Genomic DNA, 23,503 nt, shown 5'->3' on the forward strand with positions numbered 1-23,503 from the left:
ATGAAAAACTTGGGAGGACTCTAGTTTTTGGGAATTGAAGTTGCCAGGTCCAGACAAGGAATATTTCTTTCCCAAAGGAAGTATGTGTTGGACGTATTAACTGAGGTAAGAATGTTAGAGTGCAAACCAGTGGATACTCTAATTGTTCAAAACCATAGACTTGGAGAATACTCAGATCAAGCACCAACGGATGAAGGAAGGTACCAAAGGTTAGTTGGAAAACTTATATACCTCTCACTTACTCGTCTAGACATTGCATATGTTGTAAGCGTAGTTAGTCAATTCATGCATAATCTTAGTGAAGATCACGTGGATGATGTAACCCGAATACTAAGATACTTAAAATCCTCGCCTAGGAAGGGACTAATGTTTTTAAAGAAAAGTCATTTAAGAATTAATGGCTATACAGATGCAGATTGGGCTGGAAATATCTCAGACAGGAGATCTACTATAGGTTATTTTATGTTTGTTGGTGGGAATCTTGTTACATGGAGAAGTAAGAAGCAAAATGTGGTAGTACTTTCCAGTGCCAAAGCAGAATTATGTAGAATGGCAAAAGGGTTTTGTGAACTACTTTGGATCAAGAGACTACTTACTGAACTAGGTTTTGCCTCTACTTCAAAAATGGATTTTTTTTTGGTGACAACAAAGCTGCTATTGCAACATCTCACAACCCAGTCCAACATGACCGTACAAAACATGTGGAAGTGGATCAACATTTTATCAAGGAAAACCTAGGATAAAAAATAATTTGATTTCCATTTGTGAAGTTTGAAGACCAAATAGCAGACATACTCACAAAGGCGGTATCAAGTAAAGAGTTTCACAACTCACTCAACAAGTTGTGTATCAGAGACTTGTATGCATCAACTTGAGGGGGAGTGCTAGCGTGAGTTGTTAGAAACCAACTTAGGAAAGATATAATTGTAGACGTAAATATAGAATCATGCCATACAAGGTATGACATGATCTTTGCCGAGATATCTGTATTCCAAAAATAGGATTGCAAGTTTTCCTATTTATCTATATACTCTCAATGTAAAGAAGTGAGGGGAGAAGAAATACGAAGATAGAAGAGTTGACAGAGAAGACCTCGACCTACTCCTTCTACTTGTTTGTGATAAAGAGTAATAAGACTAACTTACCACATTAAGGATGTTCCACAAGTTCAATGTATATTGTGTAATGAAATTTGTGCTTCACTTTTCCCTAGTGGAATGTCATAACTATACTAATTACCTCACTAAACTAGCAACAACCTTCTTAAAATTTCCATCCCCCATAGTCATATTAAGGTTGCTCACAACTACAAATTTGTTTGGATGGTTTCTTTTCCACAATTCATCATTCTTGTGGAATGAAACATAAACTTGTGCTTCACTTTTCCCTAGTGAAAGTCCATAACTACACTAATTACCTCACTAAACTAGCAACAACCTTCTTAAAATTTCCATCCCCCATAGTCATATTGAGGTTGTTCCCAACTACAAATTCGTTTGGATGGTTTCTTTTCCACAATTCATCATTCTTGTGGAATAAAACATAAACCTCCAAAACAACCCCCTCAATTGAGCTTTTTAGGAAACTTTAAATTCCTTCTCCTTAGCATGTGTACAATTTTCGAAACAAACAAACTCATAGTTTTTACTATTGGCAACATTTAACTCCAAAAGCTTTTCCAACTTTTCATAGACAAAAAATCCAATAGTTAGTATGCGATACCTTTTTTGCTTTTGAAAATACCAGGTATAGTAGTCCCATTTATTTTGGATCCAAGCCACACCTAAAAAAAAAAAAAAAATACAAAACAAAAAGTGGTTTGTTTTTCCATTAAGGCTGCAAAGAAAAGTGGCAAGGGGTAAAAAGCGATTTATTTCTTTTTCCTTTTACAATTCCTATGTTGTTCGACAGTTATGTAAGTATTCTTATCGAAATGCTTATCTTCCACTTTTAGTATTTAATTTTGGCAATCAACGCTTATGTCTCATTTGTTTTGGTGGAGTAGCTATTTTTTTTTAAATAAAATAAAATATAGTGTAAAATTTGAAAATAGAGAGAATAACTATTCCTTGTATATTCCTAATCATATCATTCAACATGTAATAGAAAAAAATATGCATTTTCATCATAATATTTGAAAATAGTTATTGCTTGTCTATTTCTTATTATGGACTCGTAAAAAGTTTATATTATTCTTTACTTTATACTAACAAAATAGTTTTTTGTGTAACTAATTATAACTAACCCATCATAACTAATATATTCTTAAGAATAGACATTACGCAAACCCAACATAACCTTAAGATTTTGAAATGGTGTCACCCTCACAATTGAGATTTTCTCTTTGTATATTTACTCTAGCTATGTGGAATGAAGATTTATGAACGAAAGAAGAAAAATGACATTTTTCATTAGATGTACTTTAAAATGATAGAAACATTTTATTAGATATTTTTATTCTTTTATTTTTCAAAATTTTTTAGAAATTGAGGATATTTTTCCTATGAATTTTCTTTCACTACTCATTATCAACTATTCTCAACAATTAAATTCTCTGTTTGTTTATCGGAAGCCTACAATCTAGGCTTTAAGAAGAGAGGTAACTCATCTCTGATCTCATAGCTCATTTCACGTTATCAAAATTTGAACTCAAGATCTTAAATATAAAGTCTAGTATTTAATTATTATTTTACATTTGGGAGCATAAATTTAAGATATTGAATTTGAATTCGTATGGACTCGAACAATACATAATGTAAAATTATATTCACCCTATGTTTGGAGATATTAGTTGTATTATATTTATATACGATGTAACATAAAATTATATTAAAATTTATTCAAATTCATTTAAATTTAAATCGAAGGTCTGAAATTCATGCTCCCAATGTAGCATGAGTTTCTTTCATATTCATACAAATTTACATTTAAAACTTGAAATCTATATTCTTAAAAACTATTTTTTTTTTTGGGATTAATTGTAGGTCCAACCAACAACATGACTTGTGTAACTCATTTCTTATTCCACATTTCTTTCTATGGCTCACAACATTTAATATAAAAATTCAAATTTTAATCACTAATATGTTTCTTAAGAAAGATAAAACTAATTTTCAAACATTAAAGTATTACATTACATGTAAAAAAATCAAAATTATTAATATTTATTATCACTATGTTAAAGATTGAGCATAAAAATTCAAAAGCAACAAATGTGAAATTAATTTTATGATTTGCAGATGGAATGAGAATAGAAAAAAGACTCCAATAAAAATTTGAACAAAAAATATGATAAAATCAAATAATAAATTTCAATTATCTTTTTTTTGGATATGGATGGGTGTCCTAAACTTACATACCAGACTAATCCTACACCTATGTTAATCGTGTCCTTGACCTTTTATTTTTGGATATTGATGGGTGTCTTAAGTTTACGCAACAGACTAATCCCACACGTGCCCTTGTCCTTAACCAATACAAAGGGCGTAAATCGCATATATGCCTTCGAACCCTTGACTTCACTTTTATCTTAGGCGGACGCAGGTCCTTGCCAGCCTATACTAATTTTAATTTTTTCGTGCAAGAACTAAAAACGGGAAACAGACCAAACTCAGTTTTATGTCCGAAGCATCAATACAAGGCCTGGGCGGCTGGCACAGCTGCGGACAGCCGGCGTGTTCTCCTCGCCGCCGCCATCGTTCAATATGGTCCGCGCCTTTCAGGTCTTCAAAAGGTCCCCTCTCGTCTCGTGGAAATCAGTAGTCTCTCTCTCTCTCTCTCTCTCTCTCTCTCTCTCTCCATTCATTTATTGGGCGGCATTTTACTCGCCACGCTCTCACATTCTCTAATCTTTGTGCTGTTTCTCTTTCCGGCGCACGTGTGCTTTTCTTCTGATTGTAGACTGGTAAGCTCCAGCAAACCCTAGGGGGATGCATAGAGAGGTCTGGGAAGACTCTACACTCCGGCAAAGTCACGAAGGTGAAGCTGTGGCCGGAGTTTGCCGGCGCAGGAAGGTACTTCAATTGCCGTTCCGGCGTCATACCCGCATCCGTCGATGTCGCTGTAGAGACCCCTCTCTGCACCAAGCTTTGTAAAGATGGTCGCACGGTTCAAACCGTCGAGCACTTGCTCTCGGCTCTTGAGGCCGCCAGCGTCGACAATTGCCGAATTGAGATTGAATCTTCCCACTCCGAAGATCCAATAGTCGAGGTAAGTACGACAAGCTTGTCTTCTTCTTTTGCTCAAGTTCACCGCTCAGTTCCTTCGTAAAATACATCAATTCCTCTCAACTTTGAGGGTTGACACGTTGCATCTTAAAAGCTAGCAAGAAATTCCAAAAGTTCAAGCTAGCGGTACTTAACAATTTACAACCTTCTGTAAATACTCATCAACTGTAAAAATTGGGCTCAATTTTAATTTTCCCGAAATTTTGGCATAAAATAGGATCTAGCGGCTGCCTACTTAATTGCTGTGCGTAGTTTGAGTAAACACATTAAGTCAACATAAAAAGTGAGACAACCAATAAGAGAATAATTGCACAGGAGGCGTTTGGTTGGCAGTATCTTTCAAAATTCTTAGAAATTTACATGGTATTTCGGTTTTGTTTGAGCATAGGAATTTAAAGTGGCGAGAATCTTCACATTGGAAATGAAAATATTCCTACAAAACATGGGATTTTATTCCCACCCTTCTCTATGCATTAGTTGTGTAGTATCTCATTCACGTAAAATTCTTACTTCTAGGACCAAATTGTTAGAACCTTTTTGGCAGTTTTAACAACAATGCCCTAATAATATAGTATTATTACATTCTGTTATATATTTTGAACAAAAGTAATATTATTATTGTGTTATAATAATTTAATCTAATGGTTTATGTTTATACACTATATTGCCCTCAATTATTTCAATTAGTTAATTATTTAAGTGTTGACTTTTTTAAATTTATGGTTGTTGAAAATTTTAGGACATGAATTTAATTAAGTACGTAATCTTAGTAGGTTTTTGTGTTGCAGATATAATTTTCTTCATTGTTACACGCATGCCAAGGATATACCAGTATTCCCATATTGAACCAAACATTGACATGAGAATACGTTCTTGTGAATCTTACAATGCAAAGTAAACAAAAATATTCTCATGAGGTGGGGAATGTCATTCCATGGGAATATTTTTGATATTGTGAACCAAATCTCCCCTTAGAGAAATTTCAATGAAGAGTAGTTGAACAAAAGATTCTCCTTCCCTTTGGTTGGGGAAAGTGGAGAAGAGAGAAGAGAAGAAAAGGGAAAGGAAAGAGAAGATTTCTCTCCACTTCTCTCCTTTGGTTGAGAAAAGTGGAGAGAAGAGAAAAGAGGTGGAAAGAACTATAGAGTGGGGAAAAAGGAAGGATGAAGTGCCTTTTTCTTTTCCAGACTAGAGAGATTTGAATATAATCGAGAGAAACTACTCTAAAAAGATCAAAACATCCTTGTACCTTTTTTAAAATGAACTTGTGAAACCTACAATTCCTAATTCTTTCTTCGAGGTTTTTCTCCTCTCAAGTCTTTAATTACTCATCTTCTAAAACCAACAGTTCCTTACTCATTCCATTTGAGCAAAGCCATTTGGCAAGCAAAAGTTCCATTAGAATTCAGATTTTTATCTCAACTCTAGTTCTGAACAAGATTAATACAAATGACTTGCTACAAGTAAGGAGACCTTATACGGCCCTCAGCCCAGTCTTGTGACTCAAATGAACCAAAATATTCCACACAACAGATACCTAAATCCATCACCTTCCCCATAAAATATCTAGAATTATGCTCCAACCAAGTACTCCACATAGGAGTGAAAGAAGCACGTCTCCCAAAGTATTTTTGTTTCCTTACAAGAACCAAAACCTTGTATATTTGAAGGATAATCCTTCCAAAGACACTGGCCGCACCCAATACTCCCTAACCACAACAAAAATCTAGCACTAAATGCCCCAAGAAAAAGGAGAATGAGGAAATAAATGAGTTGCGAATAGTGGACCAAATGAAAGCCCTGATTTCAGATGGGGTTTTGGCTTTTCAAACCAGGAAGTATAAAGGAAAACAAATCTACCACCTGCAAGAGTTGGCCCATCCAAAACCTGAACTCTACAATATGGAGTAAAAGAATCTATCACCCGCAAGAGTTTGGCCAACTCCTCAGTTTCCCTTTCACTCAAATGACCCTTTCACTCAAATGACTTTTGGAAAAGAAATTTCAACAGACAATAGTCCCCTATAACCAAAAAAAAATCTGATATTGAAGCATTGTGGTGATAGATAGATAGAGAAGATGAGGAAAATGCAATGCCAAAAGGATCTGTACAAATCCATGAATACTCCCTAAATATACTCTCTCCTCGTTACCAACACAGCATTTAACCCAATGAAAAATTGTGAAATTTGAGAAATGAAGTTTCAGAGGCTCGCAGCAGTAGCATTAATAATAGCTTTGGAATCCCACCTTTATCTTTGATACATATATTTTTATTTTTCTTTTTAAATAAAAATTTACTTTAACTTTATTTGATCCAGAACAATTTTTTATATTCAGAAATCAGCCATGATTCTTTTATTTTATTTTCAATTATGTCCTAATACTTTACTGAGTTAAACTTTTACTCAAACTTATTTACAAATAAATCTGTTCTGAAGAATTTCACACCAGTCGACATAGTGGATCCCACCAAACATTAAAATTATCAGATCTTTAAATTATCTATTGAATTGATTAATTAATGTATTCCCAACTTATTTTAGGGCATTTATTTTTTAAACATGATAGCAACATCCAAATTGATACCGTTCATGCACTAAAAAAAGGGCAGCCCCGTGCACAAAGCTCCCGCGTATGTGGGGTCCGGGGAAGGGGCGGACCACAAGGGGTCTACAGTACACAGCCTTACCTTGCATTTTTTGCGAGAGGCTGTTTCCACTGTTGAATAAAAATTACAAAATATAGCAACTTATTATTTTTCCAAGCATTATCAATTTAATCCATGAGACTAAGGTAAATATTTCTCCAATAAATACCCCAGCTCAAATTCTTAATATAAAATAAAGTATTAATTATCCACGTAAAATTTACCATTCACATAAAATATTAATCATCCCCACATTGGTTTTCTTAAGAAATCACTTTTGGTTTTACTACTTGTCATTTTTTAAGGCATTATCGCCAAAAGGCCCCAACCTAGTTACAACAACAAACTAAGCTTTTCTAGGTGGGGTTCGGCAACATAAATCCTTTTCCTCTAGTTTACATGCAGTTTTCTCCAATAATTTGAGATTTGTTAAATCCTTACTCACTATTTCCATTCCAAGTTATTTTAGGTCTATTTCTACCCCTTCCAAATATTGGTGCAGTATTTGGCCTAAGTTGTAGGTGTCAAACCATTTCTTCTACAAGTGCCATTCCTAACTTACTGCGTATAATGTCATTCCTTAATTTATCATTTGACATTGTATCACTCATACACCTTAGCATTCTCATTTCAACAACTTTTATTTTTTAGACATGTTTCTTAGTTGCTGAATGTTATGATCTATATAGCATAACGGTCTTATAATTGTTTTGTAATTTTTTTTTTTAAATTTTAAGGGTATTATACAAACACAATACGCTTGAAGCACTTCTACATTTTACTCAACCTGTTTTAATTCTCTGCATTACATTTTCAGCTTCTCCTTTATCTTGCGCACTAGATCCAATTTATCGAAATCTACGAGTGCTAATAGTTTTTTGACTATTTTTAATCTTTTCTCTAGTATTCCTCCTACCAATACTTGAAATGACATTTTTTATATATTGTCTTATTTTTACATATCCTAAAACCTCTGCATTCTAAAGCCTTCTCTCCACAATTCCAACTAAGATTCTACTACTCCATCCTTAGTTTCATCAATCACAATTGTATCATCTGTGAAAAATACCGACCATGGAAGCTCATTTTGGATGCTTCTAGTAAGTTTATTCATCACTAGTGCAAAAAGATAAGGGCTCAAAGCACATCCTGTATACCTACTGTGATTGGAGATTCCCTAGACTCTCCTCCTAGTCTTAATGACATTAGTATACCTATTGTATATTGCTTTTTCTTTTTTCCTTTCTAGAACCCACCATAGAACTTCCCAAGATACCTTATCATGCTTTCTCCAAGTCAATAAAAACCATGTGCAAAGTCCTTTCTAAAAGATACATAGCTTCTGTAGTCAATCTTTGAGGCTTAAAACCAAACTAATTGGGCCTTAAGTTGTCTGATCAAGGAGGGAATGAAGTTAGGCTTGACAGGGGAAAATCAAAGGTGAAGAAGGGTCAAAGGGAATTAGCTAATTTGAGGTGTTTAGTGATCTATGATGGGAAGGGGTAAGAGGGGATTTTTGGGCTGATAATAGCAGGGTTTTTTTTTTTTTTTTTTTTGGGGTTTTGGTTTTGGTTTTGGTTTTGTGTTTATTTTATTTTAATTTTTTTTATAGTTTTACTTTGTTTTTTCTCTCTCTCTTTTTTCTTTGAGGATTTAGTATCCTCATTATGCTTGTACATTCTCTTTTTTAATACATCTTCTTTTGTGAAAAACAAAAGACTTATTTTTTGTTCAATTACCCTTCCTCATCGTTTCATTGTATGACTCATAAGTTTTATTCTACGATAGTTATTACAATTTTGAATATTTCCTTCATTTTTTATATGCCTTAAATCAATGATAAGGTTACTCCTTTTTGATTTGTTGGTTCTGGGTTCGAGTCAATGGAAACAACTTCTTTGCATAAAAGCAGGGGGTAAGGCTGCATATACTGTGATGACCCTCCCCCTACCCTTGCAAAGTAGGGAGCCTTGTGGTTTGGTGATGCCTTTTCTCTTTCCCTTTTATTTTTGTTTATAGATGTTAACATGCTTTTCCTCTATTTGTTTGGAATTTTCTTAATTTTTATAATTGTGTTAAATAAATCAGTTAACCAAGTCCTAGGTATTCTCAAGCTTCAATTAGGATGTCATCCGGTCCAGCTTTTCCATTTTTCATCTTTTTTAATGGGAACTTAACTTCATTAACTTTAGTTTTGTGAATAAATCTCAAATTTTTGGTCTTTTCTCATTTTGTCAAATCTAAGTTTAAGCTTCTACTTGGTTTTCATTAAATAGCTTATTAAAGTAACTTCACCATCTTTCTTTGATCTAGTTAATGGTTATTTTTATCATTTAGCATTGTTAGTGCCCGCTAGTGTTATGTTGGTATGAGTGAGTTAGTAATGGTAACATGGTCGTCGGTGTTGTACTTGACATACATCATAAATATATGGAGAAATCTATTGCTGTGATTAGGTCTTCCATTTTACCCAATTGTTCAACATGTTTTCAGAGCATTATTGCCACAGCCACCGTCAAAATCAAAGTGTAAAACCCTAAATTGGCTGCATGTCTACCATCATAGGAGAATTTCCAGCATCACCATAGCCCTGGAAAAACAACCAGCAGCTGCTGGAAGCCACAACAGTTGCCGGAAATTTGAAATTTCCTGTTCAAGAGCATGAAAGCCCCTATAGATTTTGCGCCCGCAGACACTGCTGGTCTGATCCCCATTGAAATCCCATCACCAGAGCTCCTGCCACTCACCATCATGTGCCGGTTGAAGGCAGGCAGGGCCAACCCCATGAGTTGGCGCGTGAATGTTAGCAGGCATGTTTCTGTGTTGAGTTCCTCCTGCAGTGTTCGAATCCCTCTATAAATATTTATTGAAGTTTTTGGTGATTTTTTTGGTCCGAATGTCTCACATTTTTTAGTTACTCATATGCAGCACCGGGGAAATGATTGTTTGAGAATTCTTGAAGCTTTTTGTCTAGGTTTATTGAGTTCACTGGGGCTTGAAACGGTGATATTTTCTGTGTTTGTGCTTTGTTTGTCATGTGCTTGTGGTTTGCTCCAGTTGTCGAAGGTTGTGTGTATTGGGATGGTGTCCATAAATTCCAAGAGCATGTTGTTTGCTGTGTCTTTTTGATTTGCTGCTGTATTGATGTTGTGTGTGTGTTGGGATGGAGTCCCCAAATCCCAAAATTGTGTTTCTCTCATTAGTCACTTGTTTGGGTGAACAATGTACTATAACTGTCTCAAAGGAGGAGTATTCAAGGTTCCTACTGTCATAGTTGTCAAATCGAGATTTGAATCGTGAATTGAAATTCCAATTTTGGAAAGCGTGAACCGGGAATCAAATTGAACCGTAAGATTCAATACAAATTTCCAAAATCAATTCTAAATGACATGCATATATTGATATTTAAACAAGAAGCAAAATGGCACAATTCATTTACATTATGACAATAAAAAAAATCACATTTCATATGTATGCTTTCCCTGAACAAATAAAAATGTAAGGGAATGAGTCAAGAAATGTTAATTAAAAAATGAACATCTTGCTGTTTAACGAAAGGAATCGAGAAAAAATAAGTAAAAAACTGAACTTTTGGTGTTTATCAACAATTAAAAACACATTTCATGCTTTTTCTTTCTTCAGTAAAAAGAAAAAAAATAATTAACTTTGAAAATGATAATAATTGAACAAAATACTAAAAGAAAAACAACTTTTGAATCTTAACAACATAACAAATCGTGAAAAACACCTTAACCAATGTGTTTTTGTCCCTTCTTCTCAATGGCAAAGCACTATACCCCAAGAGTGAAGAATGGTTTTGTGAAAGTAACATAAAGACCTAAAGTTCTATTTTCTCATCTTTTTTAGCACAAAAAACTGATTTAGACGAGGAATGGAAGCTAATTGTGTTAAAAAAAGAGCAATTAAAACAAATGGGGTTTCAAACTAGCCAGGCTTGTTAGGATATGATAGGTCTAGAATCATGTGAATCAATAGATTCGGATCGATTTGCTAGATTCATAAGGTGAATTGATAGGTTCGGCAGCGATTCGGTTGATTTTAGATTAGATGGTAAGCTTCGAATTGATTTGGTGTGGGATTGATATGAATTGTATGAGTCGAATCATGGATCGTAAGAGTCTAACAACCATGCCTACTGTATTAGGTATCCCAACAATCATCTCATCACATTGTATCTTTTGCTAAGAAAGGTAATCTTACATTCTGTAGGTCATGCAGTATCTCTCCCACTAGTCCTTGAGTTATCAACTCTGCTGCTACTTACCATATGACAGGCTTCACCAATTTCTTTTCTACCCTCCAATATTCTAAAAATCTACCTTAAGTTACCATTGCCAATGCATCCACTACTATAGTTAAAGGGATAGGAGTAGTGAATCCTACCCCATCCTTCTCTCTTTCTTTTGTTTTGTACATTCCTAAATGCCCTTTTAATCTAATGTTTGTTAGTAAAATTACGTAGTCACTATATTTTTTTTGTAACTTTCTTTCTTGATTTTGTTCTTATTCAGGATCTAAAGACAAGAAAGACAATTGACATAGGACATGAGGTTAGTGGACTATACTACTTTGAGTCGCTCTCTCATCCTATTGCCTGTGATGCTGCTGCTACACCACATCAAATCCATTGTTGCCTTGATCATCGTCATTGGACAAGTTAAAGCAACTAGTTCCTACGTTGAGTTCTGCATTGAATCTTGAGTGCGAGTCTTGTCAATTAGGAATGCATCATTGTGTTCCCTTTGCTTCTTGAGTCAATAACCATGTGTTTAGCCCTTTCATGTTGTCCATTTCGAAATTTGTGGTCTTAGTTGTGTCACGTCAAAGTTGGGGTTCAATACCTTGTTACAATTGTTGTCGACTACTTGATGCAGGGGCAGCATCAAGTATCTGTAGCCATGAGAGACTTTTTGAAGAAATTGAAGAGAGGAAAGGGAAGAGAGGAAAGGGAAGAGAGGAGATACAAGGGGGAAACTCATGTTCACTTTCTTAATTCAAACTCAACATCAACTACCTACAACATGGCTTTCAGACACTATTTATAAGAAAGCCTCTTCACATGAAATTACACATATACCCCTAAACAACATAAATTATGAACAAATTATTACATTACACAAATATTACAAACATTCCTCAAATACACATAATCCTATACTAATTAGTTCTAAACACATAATAAACTACTAACTAAACCTAACAATCTCAATCCAATTCTTCTTAAGTATTCTCCTACAAAGATCTTCCCAATGCCTTGCTTCTTGTCCTACATCAACTCTCTCAGTTAGAAAAAATTAAGTTTGAATTTTTGAAATGTTAGAGGATTAGAATTAAGAAGCAAATTTGGATTCTTCAAAATCCAGCGCTTGAGTGATACAAGAGACCGTGATCCTTTGGAAGCATCATAGACTTGAATTGAGAGTTACCATCAATGAGCACATTGGGAATGACAAACTCAACAATTTTAATGTGTGAAGGACTTTGGATGTCATCAAACACATTCATTTCCTTTCTTGTAGTGTCTTCAAGATGAGCAATCGTCCTTGATTCTGTCTTGGCTGATTGGTAGAGCAGAGTTCAAAACGATTTTCTTCCCATTATTAGTGGAAGATATATGTGTTCTTATGTCCTTGAGTCACATCCAAATCATCCAACCATGGAGAACCAAGGAGTACATGGCCAATCTTCATAGGTATGATATCACGCCAAACATTATCAAAGTAAGCACCCATGGATAGGAGCCAAACATCTTTCATAAATACATATAGTAGAGTTATCAACCCAAGATATCTCATAAGGCTCTGGGTGAGGTTCCAGAGGAAATTGCATTCAAGTGACTCCATTTGTAGAAGCCATATTCATAGAGCATCCTCCATCAATGGTGATTTTGCAAACATTTCGAGAAAGGTGTGGAAAAGCTTAAAATTTTTCCCAAGGTATGATCAATGGCATTTCTTTGTCCAATAATTTGTCACCATATTGCTGGATTTGTACATATACACGCTACAACTATCTATCACTGAAAGCCCTAACACAGTTGCCCACAATTCTCAATCTAGTCATGCAAAACCATAACACTTGACTACCGATTTTCAAGAAATATCTTCAATTCACCTTAGATTTTAAGTGTCATGCGGAAATTAAACAAATTCATGTACGAAACTATCAAATTGCGGCAATAAAACCTGATTTCCAATGCTGGCAGTGGAAATTTCTTGCTTCTCGTAGAAATTTATCATGCTTACTTGAACAATATCAAGTTTGGAACCAAAATATCATGCTGGAAATCAAGGATCTGCAGCCTTGGGAGAATTTAAAAGTGTAGAGAGGAAGGAGAAGAGAGGAGATAGATGGGGAGGGGGGGGGGGGGGGAGTCGCATTCACTTTCTCAATTCAAATTCAACATCAACTGCCTACAACATGGTTTCCTCACTCAATTTATAAGAAAGTCTCTTCACATGAAATTACACATATACCCTTAAAACAACATGAATTATAAACAAACCCCTGCATTACACAAATATTACCAACAACCCCCAAATACACATAATTGGATACTAATTAATACTAAACACATAATTAACTACTAACTAAACCCAACAATGCTCGATTCAATTTCTCTGAAGTATTCTCCAACAAGGATCTTCCAAAGCCCTTGCTTCTTGTCTTACTTTACTGCTCCAAAATGACTTGGTTGTAATTAAAGATCGTTCTGAGTTGTTTAATATTTTTTGTGCCTTTTGTTATCAAATGAGGATTCAGTTTGATTTGCCAAGAAACTTCGTAGAGATAATGTTAAGGAGTACTTCAGTACTCAATTCATTACCCATATGACAATCAGTAGTCAATTCGCTACCTATATGACAAACTTTGGTATGACCCATTAGTCATCTTGTGCTCACACTCCACAACAAAATGGAGTTGTAGAGTGGAAAAACAAACATATTCTTGAAGTCACTCAAACCCTATTGTATCAAATGAATGTCTCCAAAGTTTTTTGGAGTGATGCCATGCTCATTGCTTGATCCCTTATAAATAAAATGACATCCTCTGTCCTTGGTGGTAAAATCTAATATCCAGTTATCTTCCATGAGGCTCCATTGTTCTCACTTCCTCCTTTTAATATTCAATCGTGTGTCCTTTGTCCATCAATTAATTCTAGGAACGGATAAGTTGGAACCTTGTGATATCAAATGCATTCTCGTGGGCTATTCTTGTGCTTAGTAGGGAAATCAATGTTATAGCCCTACTTTACATCGGTTCTATCTTTGTTGATGAGTTCTATTGCTGCCAATCTCACCCTTTTTAAGTCTACACCATATTATTTTGATTCCTCGAGTTCTATTGACCTTGTTGAGTCCTTTTCTCTACCTAGCCTTCTAGAGCCTAGCCTATTATCTCCACCTAGTCCTCCTACATCTTCATCTAGTTTGAGTCCTTCTCGTTACTTGGATCATCCCAATTTGCAGGTACACATGGCAACTCAAGGAGGGGAGCCTCCTCCAACTTCAATTTCTATGCCTCTAGTTCCCTCATCAAATGATCTTATTTCCCAAGGTGTTGATCCCCCTATTGCTGTTAAAAAAGGTAAACACACTTGTATCCAACGTCCATTCTCCAATTTTGTTTGTTATGATTTCTTGTGACTCTCATATAGTACCGTGTCTTCCATTGCTCTTCTAAAGCTTATTTTTGAAGCCTTCTCCGATTTTGGGTGGAGGTCTACGATGATTGAAGAGATGCATGCCCCACATAATAATGATACTTGGGAGTGGGTACCTCTTTCTCCTAATAAGTCCATGGGTGGTTGTCGCTTGGTGCATATAGTGAAGGTCAATCCAAATGGTTCCATGGCTCGATTGAAGGCTGGCCTTGTTGCTAAGGGATATATTTAGGTGTATGGTTTGGATTCAGATCCATTCTCATTGGTTGCCAAATTTTCCTCAGTATGTTCTCAATCTCCTTAGTTACCACTTGCCACTGGCCTCTGGCCTCCACATCAATTAGATGTGAAGAATGCTTTTTTTTTTTTTTTTTTCCTATATGGTGATTTTTAGGAAGTGGTCTCTATGGAGCAACAACTTGGGTTTATTGCTCAAAGGGAGTTAGGCTTAGTGTGTTGCACAAGAAATCATTATATGGTTTTAAATAGTTTCCTAGAGCATGATTTGGTCGATTCAGTGCGCTAATACTTGAGTTTGGCCTCTGATGACATGTAGGAGATCACTTTGTAATTTATGGTCATACTCTATATTGTGTATGTGGATGATATTGTGATTACTGGTGATCATGATCAAGGAATCCAGGGCCTAAAATAATTCTTACAAACAAAGTTTCTAACCAATGATTTGGGACCATTTAAGTTCTTGGGTATAGAAGTATTGGGCTCTCGTATGAGAACCATCTTGTCGGATAGGACGTATGTTCTTGATCTTTTAGATGAGATTGGGCTGTTGAGATCCATATGTATTGATACACCTTGGATCCTAACAGTTAGTGCCAAATATAGGTGATTTGTTGGTCAACCTAGGATGGTACCAAAGACTTGTTAGAAAGTTGAATTATCTCATAATCACTTGACCAAATGTATCTTCCACAACAAGTGTTATGAGTTTGTTCCTTGATTCTCTAAGAAAAAGTTACTGGGATGCAGTTATTCACATCTTGAGATATCTTAAAGGTGCAATTGGAAGAGGTTTTTTATATTAGGATTGGGGTCACACTCTTATTCAAAGATATATTGATGCATACTGTGCTGGATCACCTTCCAATAGAAGATCCACAATTGGGAACTATATCTTTGTTGGTGGTAATTTGATTTCTTGGAAGAATCAAAAACAAATTGCGGTGAGATCAAGTGTTGAGTTAGAATATAGGGTCATGGCTCACACTACATGTGAACTTGATTGGTTGAAAAACATGTTAGAAGAATTGGGTTTTCCACATTCTTAGTCTATGGATATAATGCGTGATAACCAAGCTGCTATTCATATTGCCTCCAACCCAGTCTTCTATAAGCAGATAAAAGACGTTGAAGTTGATTGCTACTTTGTTTGGGAGAAGTTTGTGCAGAAGCTTAAGCTCATTGCAACCACTCATGTGAAGTCTGTGGTTCAGCTTGCTGATTTATTAACTATAGCCTTGGGGGATGCTTGAGTTAATCTCATCTTCTTTAACCAAGACACTATCATCATCATTTTTTATATGTTTTACAATGCCTAGGTCCTTGCTCTAGCTAGAGCTTCAAACCCATCTAGCAAACCATAACCAAAGCACCACAACTATAGTTATTACTTGTTTAGTTACTAATAAAACCATGTATGAGGATAAGTCGTGAAGGAAAAAATTCTTCACTGCTAATTTTTCACTTTGGGCATCACACAAATACACTAGCCGAAAAGATAGAGGCCTGAAATTGACATTGGCCAAAATAGTAAGTGGAAGAAGCCCTAATGCTGAAATTTATATCCCTGAAATTTAAATATAGTGACATTTATATTCCCACTACTAGTTGACACCAAATGGCCTGATATGTTTGTCATAAGAATGAACTTGCCACCCCCTAAATGTTAGTAGAAGAAACTTGATTATGAAAAAGTGAGTTTCGATGAGAGCATCGACCCCAGCCAATTTTCAAAGCTGATCCTACTAAAGGATGGGCCTGTGGATGAAAAGGTGCATACATGTGGAAAAATGTATTGAGTATTTGCTATTGTCTTTATTTATTTATTTCTTTTTAAATCTTTTAACAATTTGGATGTTTGTTCTCAAGAAGGTGAAAAATCTATTTTTATGGGAGATGTTCAACTAATGGAGAGAGTATAAATGTCATTATATGTACATATCAAGGGAGGTTGATGTCCCTTCTTAGACTGCAGGGGAGATTTGTGTCTTCTTGGAAAATTTTAGGGTGATCAATGCATTTTGCCCTTAATTCATATTTGTACTTGTGTGAAAGAATTTGATTATGTGCTTTGCTATGAATTTGCTTTTTAGATAAACTAGGGATTGTCAACTTCTGATATTTAAATAACTATAGATACAGTGTTAGGTAAGGAAGATTGGTGAAAAAAGTTGGGGATAAACCAACCATGAAATTGAGTAGGTGAAAGTTACCATGTTAGGTAAAACAGATCATGTGGTTGCAATTGCTTTATATGTGGCCATCTCTATTACTCTCAAAATCATAGCAGAATTCTTCAAGTTCATTTAGGCTGGAACTGTGGCAGTATTCCTGAAATTCATTACTGTAGATTCATTTTCATATAAAACTGTAAACTATCCCTTGAGAAAGTTGATTTGAAAATTAGTAAAACCTATTTTTTCGCAGAATCCCTGTGAACTTCAAAAGTAAATTCGTAATGATGGGAAAATGAGTACATGGATAGTTCTGGGAGATTAAAACAAAAGCACACCAAAAAGCTTCCTCACTTAAATAATAGTAGATTACTTATAGGTTGTCGGTGATAAAAATTATTGTATAAGCAAGGCTCTGTCTCTTGATGTGTGTGATGTGTTAGCTAGTGCTGAGATGTGCTCATTTTTTTCTTAATTTTTCTATGGCTTGGTCTTTATGGAACAAATTGTTTCGTCCATTCAGAAAATATTGGGTATTATCTATTTCTTGTAGGATTTTCTGTTGACTGATTTCAGAGGTTTTGGGAGGCATAAGGACATGGGGAATGTTTGGTAGTGTGCTGTTTTTCCTGTATTTTAGGTGATTTTGCTAGTGAGGAATGCTAATATTTTCTAAGATCAGGTTTTGTCTATATATTTGACCTGTGAGACTGAAATGTATATTTTGCTTCGCAGTATATTTTTTTGTCCAATTGCTTTAGAAGTGTGGATTTTTCTGATATACAGTGAGATTGGCTGGCTCTGTCAGCTTGATTTTTTTTTTTTTTAAATTTCTAGTTTGTATTTGATTTTTTTATATTTTTATTTTTGCTTGAATGTTTTGTTTAAGAAGATGTCTTATCATCCTCCTATATTTTTTCTTCTCTTATCAAAGTTTCTTTTTCATAAAAAGAAATTGCTATTTGCTGTATAAACTCAGTGAAGCATAAGCGGATATGGATATGGAAATGCAAAACACTTAGGCCTACGGGATGTATCATAGGAACACTGATAAGGCCCACTAACTGACACAGGTTCCCATTCTTGATGGTTCAGCAATGGAATGGGTGGAGGCTATAGAACAAGCTGGTGTAAAGGTGGCCACAGATCAGGGTGGCAGGACTCGTGAAAAAATGGTTCCATTTCTGAATGAAGCCTTGCTTGTCTGGAAGGATGATTCTTTTATAGCTGCATTCCCTTCATCAAATGTTAATGTTACTTATTTGATTGATTTTCCACAGGTCAACTTCTTGTTGCCCTGCTATTTTTTTAACAATGTGTATCTGCTCCTTATTGATATTAGCACATGAAAGGTACTATGCTATGTCTCTTAATTTTAAGGAAGTGTCTCATTGTATTTCTTATCCTCCTCGCTATTGATTTTTTTTGATAACAAAAAAAAAATATATTAACAAGAATATATGAAATGTGATTTCACTGATGTATGTTGGAGTATTGGAGATAAGATTAAACTTGATAATCAAGAAATTAATAGCACTAACAAATTGTGATATCTTGGATCAATTGTGTGAGCGGAAGGAGAAATTGAAGAGGATGTAAAACAGAGTTAAAGCAGGTTGGTTAAAAGGGAGAAGTGTGTTAGGCGTGTTGTGCGATCATAGAACTCCCTTAAAAAATTAAAAGGAAAGTTCTTTAAGATGACTATAAGTCTAGCCATGCTTTATGGATTAGAATGTTGGGCAACTAAGAAATAACTAAAAATAGGAAAGCAGCTAATTGAATGAGGCACAACTGTTGAAGACCTTAAACTTATCTGAGTCCTTACCACCTAGATTCATCTGTGCCACCTTGTTCTTGGACAAGTTGATCTTTAATTCTGAAACATTTTCGAAAATTTTCAACAATGTAAAAAAACCTTTCAGAATTTCGCAACATTGTCCTTGAGAAAGTATGAACAATGCGACACCTCCTTCTCCCTCCATATTAATATACACATCTAATGAAACCCCCTCCCCCTCCTCTCTCTCTCCCCCCCCTCTCCACCACTTTTGGTGTGCAAAAATATCCTACTCAAAAACATTAACTACCAGAGTATTAAAATGAGTACAATGAATCCCTTTACCTTAGCCCACTAGAAGTTTTAAACTACTACCTAGGCTGACCATGAACAATTACTCACCAATTGATCAAGCTCTAGCAGCCTTTATTTAATTTCCTCAATCCCAAAGCCTGTCCTCCTTATGATCACTTTCTCCAGAAAACTATAGTTCATCATCATAAACTTTCTTGAAATCCAACTTAAAAATAAGCCCCTTTCTACCCCATCTTGCATCCTCGACCACCTCATTTGCAATTTGACACAACATCTAAGATTTTTTCTGTATTCAATGAAAGTCAACTAAGCCCCGGTCACCATTTCAGCCAAAACTTCTCTCAATTTTTTAGGAAATAATTCACACATTAACCACCATCTCGTGAAGAAATTCCTCGAAAAACTTCGAATGTCCTTGTGCAAATACTCCCAACTATATTGAAAGAAGGCCATTGTGAAACCATGAGGATTGTGACCTTTCTCCCTCATCATCTAAGACACTTTATTTATTTATTATTTTAATCTTTTCAACTTTGAAAGGCCTTTCAAGCCACTGGGCTGAATTCACCTCAATGGGACTCCCATCAGTGCCCTCCAGTATCAATTTTGTTGTAAGGTTAGAGATGGAGGAGAGAAGAAGAGAAGAGGAGGAGAAGAAAGGAAGGGGAAAAGTTAGGTGGCAGTTTCCTGGAGCATACAGAAAAGACTGGAATGACAAAAATGTCCCTGTTTAAACCATATAACAAATAAAATAGCATATTCTCTTCTAACACTCTCCCTCAAGCTTTGAGGTGCATAAATATAACCCTTGCTTGTCACAACCATTATACAAGGCTGGTTTAAATAAAGCCTTCATGAAAGCATCACTTAATTAATCCATAGATTTCACAAATGGAGTCCTTACAACCTTCTTTAATACAACACTCCTCACAACATCACAGTCAACTTCAAAATGAATTTTGTATTCTAAACATTGGGTTGCTAGGAATGTAAATGGTAGCTTGATTATCACACACCATATCTATGGGTTCCGTATCCAAGACTCCCATCTTTGACATAAGAGGCTTCAACAATAGAAGCTCACTCACATAATGAGCCATAGCTCAGTATTCTGCTTCAGCACTACATCTTGCTACAATAATTGGTTTCTTGCTGTGCCATGTAATGAGATTGCCTTCAATCATTAATGCAGCCAACCCAATCTACATTGGAGTATTCCATGATATCACAGTTTCTATCACATTTATGCATCAAACCTGTACTAGGAGAGCCTTTGAGATATTGTATAATCCTACATAACATCTCAATTGGCTGTTTGGAATTTTCTACAAATTGACTCACCTACCCCACAGCAGAGGATATGTTAAGTGTAGTGACAATCAAGTGGATCAACTTACCAACCAACTGCCTATATCGACGTTTATCTTTAAATTCGGGTCCAGCATCCCTGGACTACTTCATGTTGGGATCTATAAGAGTATGTTTAGCTTCAAAAGCATGTCTCATTTGGCAACTTCAAGGTATATTTTGCTGAGATAGATTCAACCCTTTCTTAATGTAGAGTACTTAAGTCCTTGATTTATTTTTGCTTAAAGCCACTTCTTAACATTTACAATCCCAGTATGGTCACTGCTATGATATATCATCAACATAAACTACTAGATGTACCTCATATTTCTCCTTTTGCAATCAAAGATTGGATGAGTAGCCCCAGATAAAACAAACTGTAGAGACCACCACTAAATTTGTCAAACCCTACTCAAGGAGACTACTTTGGACCATAAATGGCCTTGTGCAACCTTCATACCTTACCATCCTCTCCCTGAGCAACATACCTTGAAGGTTTTTCCTTGTATACCTTTTAATGCAAATATCCATATAACAAAGCATTCTTCACACCTACCTTGTATAAGGCCTAGTCAAAATTAGCCACCAATGGGATCATTACACAAATAAAAGTTAGTTGAGCAACAAGAGAGAAGGTCTCAAAATAATCCATACCATATTTTGGGTGTAGCTCTGCACAACAAATTGAGCCTTAAGCTGTTTGATAGAGAAGATATTTAATGGCGTAGATCCAACGACATCAAATCAACTCCTTATTAGGAGGAAGATCCACCAAGTCTTATGTCCTTTGAGTGGTCAAGGCATCCATTTCTACATCCTTTGTGATGTCTCCACCTAGGCATAGGAGGAGCTTCAACATGTGATAAGGGATGGAAATAAAGGAAATAGACAAGATAAAAGAATGCATAGGACTAGGAAGGTGAAGGATTAAGTGCATGTTTAGGTACCTTTTTGGTGAGCAATTGTCAAATCTGTCACACTAGGATCTCTAGAGCCATAAGTCATTATAGTGAAGGGCAAAAAGGGTGGCTGCACGGTGGTAGTCATGTTTGTGCCTACTTTCCATCTTTTATAAACGCTCAATTACTTCTCTAGGTTAGTAATTAATGGGTTTGGAATAGGAGTGGAAGTTTCTCTAGAGGGATAAGAGTAGGAACATGAGGATCAATACACAAGGGGGAACCAAAAATATTTTGTGGGCTTAGAAATAGATTCATTGAAGGAGGATTCTACTCTAGAGAAATAAGGTGTACCCTCAACAAAAGTTAACATTTCCTTTTTATGTTCTCAAGTACCTAATTAAGACGCATTTAATAGCATAAGGAGAGACTTGTCTTGACCAGTACATGGAACTTGAACAAAACATGTGCACCCAAAGATACGAGGAACAATAGAGAATATGAATGTTTTTGGGTACATGGGAAAAAGGAATTTGTCCCCTAGAACAATGGAGAGCATCCTGTTTACTAGAAAACTTGCTTGAAGAAGAACATTAGTCCAAAAGGTTTTAGGAACATGCATATGAAAGAACATAAACTGTGCCATGTTGAGTAAATGTCTATTTTCCTATTCAGTTACTCTATTATGCTAAGGGATATGTACATATGATGTTTGATGAATAACCCCCTTGGACAAGCAAAAAGATTGAAGTTCATTTTGAACAAATTCAAGGGCTTTATCCCATCAAAACATTTGAATACTAATACCAAATTGAGTTTTTATTTCTTGGTAGACTTGAATAAATAAACTAATAAATTTAGATTGGTCTTTTAACATATAGACTTGGATCATATGTGAGAAATATGTAGGACATGAAACATTGAACACCAATCAGATTCTTGACTTCACTTGGACCACCCAAATATTAACGAATAAGAGGACATAATGATTTACTATGAAACTCAACTCTCGATGAAAAAGATGTCTTGATATGCTTTCCTAATTGGCACGTAGAGCACTCAAAATGAGAAATAGACTTGAGCATGGAAAAAACTTTTAGCAGTTTTTGAAGGGATGGATGACCCAAACGAGCATATCACTGATCCAAAGAAACACCATGAGGAGAAGCATAAGAGGCTATACGACAAGAATTTAATCCCCCTCGACCTGCATTGAAATAGTACAGCCATCCTTCTCAAGTTACCCACCAATCCTCTTGTTGGTTTAAGTATCCTGAATAGAACAATGAGAAGGAAAGAAGGTCTTTGAACAATAATGATAATATGACATTTAGTTAATTGACTAACTGAAAGTGATAACTATTTTAAGAAAAATTTAGGCACATATAATTATAACACAGAGAAAGGGGAATAGAAGGAAATGAAAGTATTGCCACAACTAGAAGTTGGCATAGTTCACGACCAGCAAGAGTAACCCTAGAGTGTAAAGTAGTGTGCTTCAAGGACTAACAAATTAGGACAACCTCTCATATGGGAGGAGGAACCATGATAAAAAATCCAAGGTGAGGAGGTTGAAGAGGCAAGAAGCATGACTGCACTTGAATAAGCCACAATAACACTAGATGTATAGATTGAGTTTGGAGTTGATGAACCATGCAAACAAGATTGTTATATTCTCAGGACACAGTAGTTGATGCACTCATCTCCCAAGTGGGGTGGCTAGGTGCATTTGAATTGTTAACTGTAGAATCACTCTCGACAAGAGACTTATTGGTCCAAATTGTTTCCCAAGGAGATCCCAACAGCGATCAACAATATGATTGTCATTGTTACAATGTGTGCAAATGTGAGAATTGCGACGACAAGCTCCTCATCCTTGTACGCTACCTCTGCCATGACTGCCATCCAAACCTTGTCCTCCAAAATTTCTTTTACCATGGATTTAGGCAGTGCTAATGATGGTTGAATTATCATAGGAAGAAGCATGAGAAGAAGTTAGGCTGCTCATACTAGCATAGAACAACACTTCAGAATAACAAAGATCAAGAACTTATAGCACTTAAGAGGTTCAAAGATCCATAACTTCAAGAGGCACCTATAACTACAGAACTGAAGTTACAATATCCTAGGAGGAATTGCTTGACCTCAAAGAACAAGGTATACCACAACAATGCACTGCAGGAACTTATTA

General features: G+C 35.6%; 1 protein-coding gene across 6 annotated transcripts in view; it reads left to right on the plus strand.

Annotated features, from left to right (window-relative positions):
* The first annotated feature begins 3,485 nt into the window (after positions 1 to 3,485).
* LOC131154527 (probable UDP-3-O-acyl-N-acetylglucosamine deacetylase 1, mitochondrial) overlaps positions 3,486 to 23,503 on the plus strand; it is a 35,428-nt gene continuing 15,410 nt past the window's right edge. Inside the window, exons 1-4 of one of the 6 annotated variants that reach the window (XM_058107346.1) lie at positions 3,486 to 3,758; positions 3,901 to 4,209; positions 11,409 to 11,447; positions 18,048 to 18,254. In XM_058107346.1, coding sequence (XP_057963329.1) covers positions 3,705 to 3,758; positions 3,901 to 4,209; positions 11,409 to 11,447; positions 18,048 to 18,254 — 609 coding nt within the window. In that variant the 5' untranslated portion in view covers positions 3,486 to 3,704. Of the gene's footprint in view, positions 3,762 to 3,900; positions 4,210 to 11,408; positions 11,448 to 18,047; positions 18,255 to 23,503 lie in introns of all 6 variants that reach the window. The other 5 variants (XM_058107350.1, XM_058107344.1, XM_058107348.1 and 2 more) reach the window with 5 other exon arrangements.

Source organism: Malania oleifera, chromosome 4 (assembly GCF_029873635.1).
Source record: "Malania oleifera isolate guangnan ecotype guangnan chromosome 4, ASM2987363v1, whole genome shotgun sequence".
Taxonomy (NCBI): Eukaryota; Viridiplantae; Streptophyta; class Magnoliopsida; order Santalales; family Ximeniaceae; genus Malania; species Malania oleifera.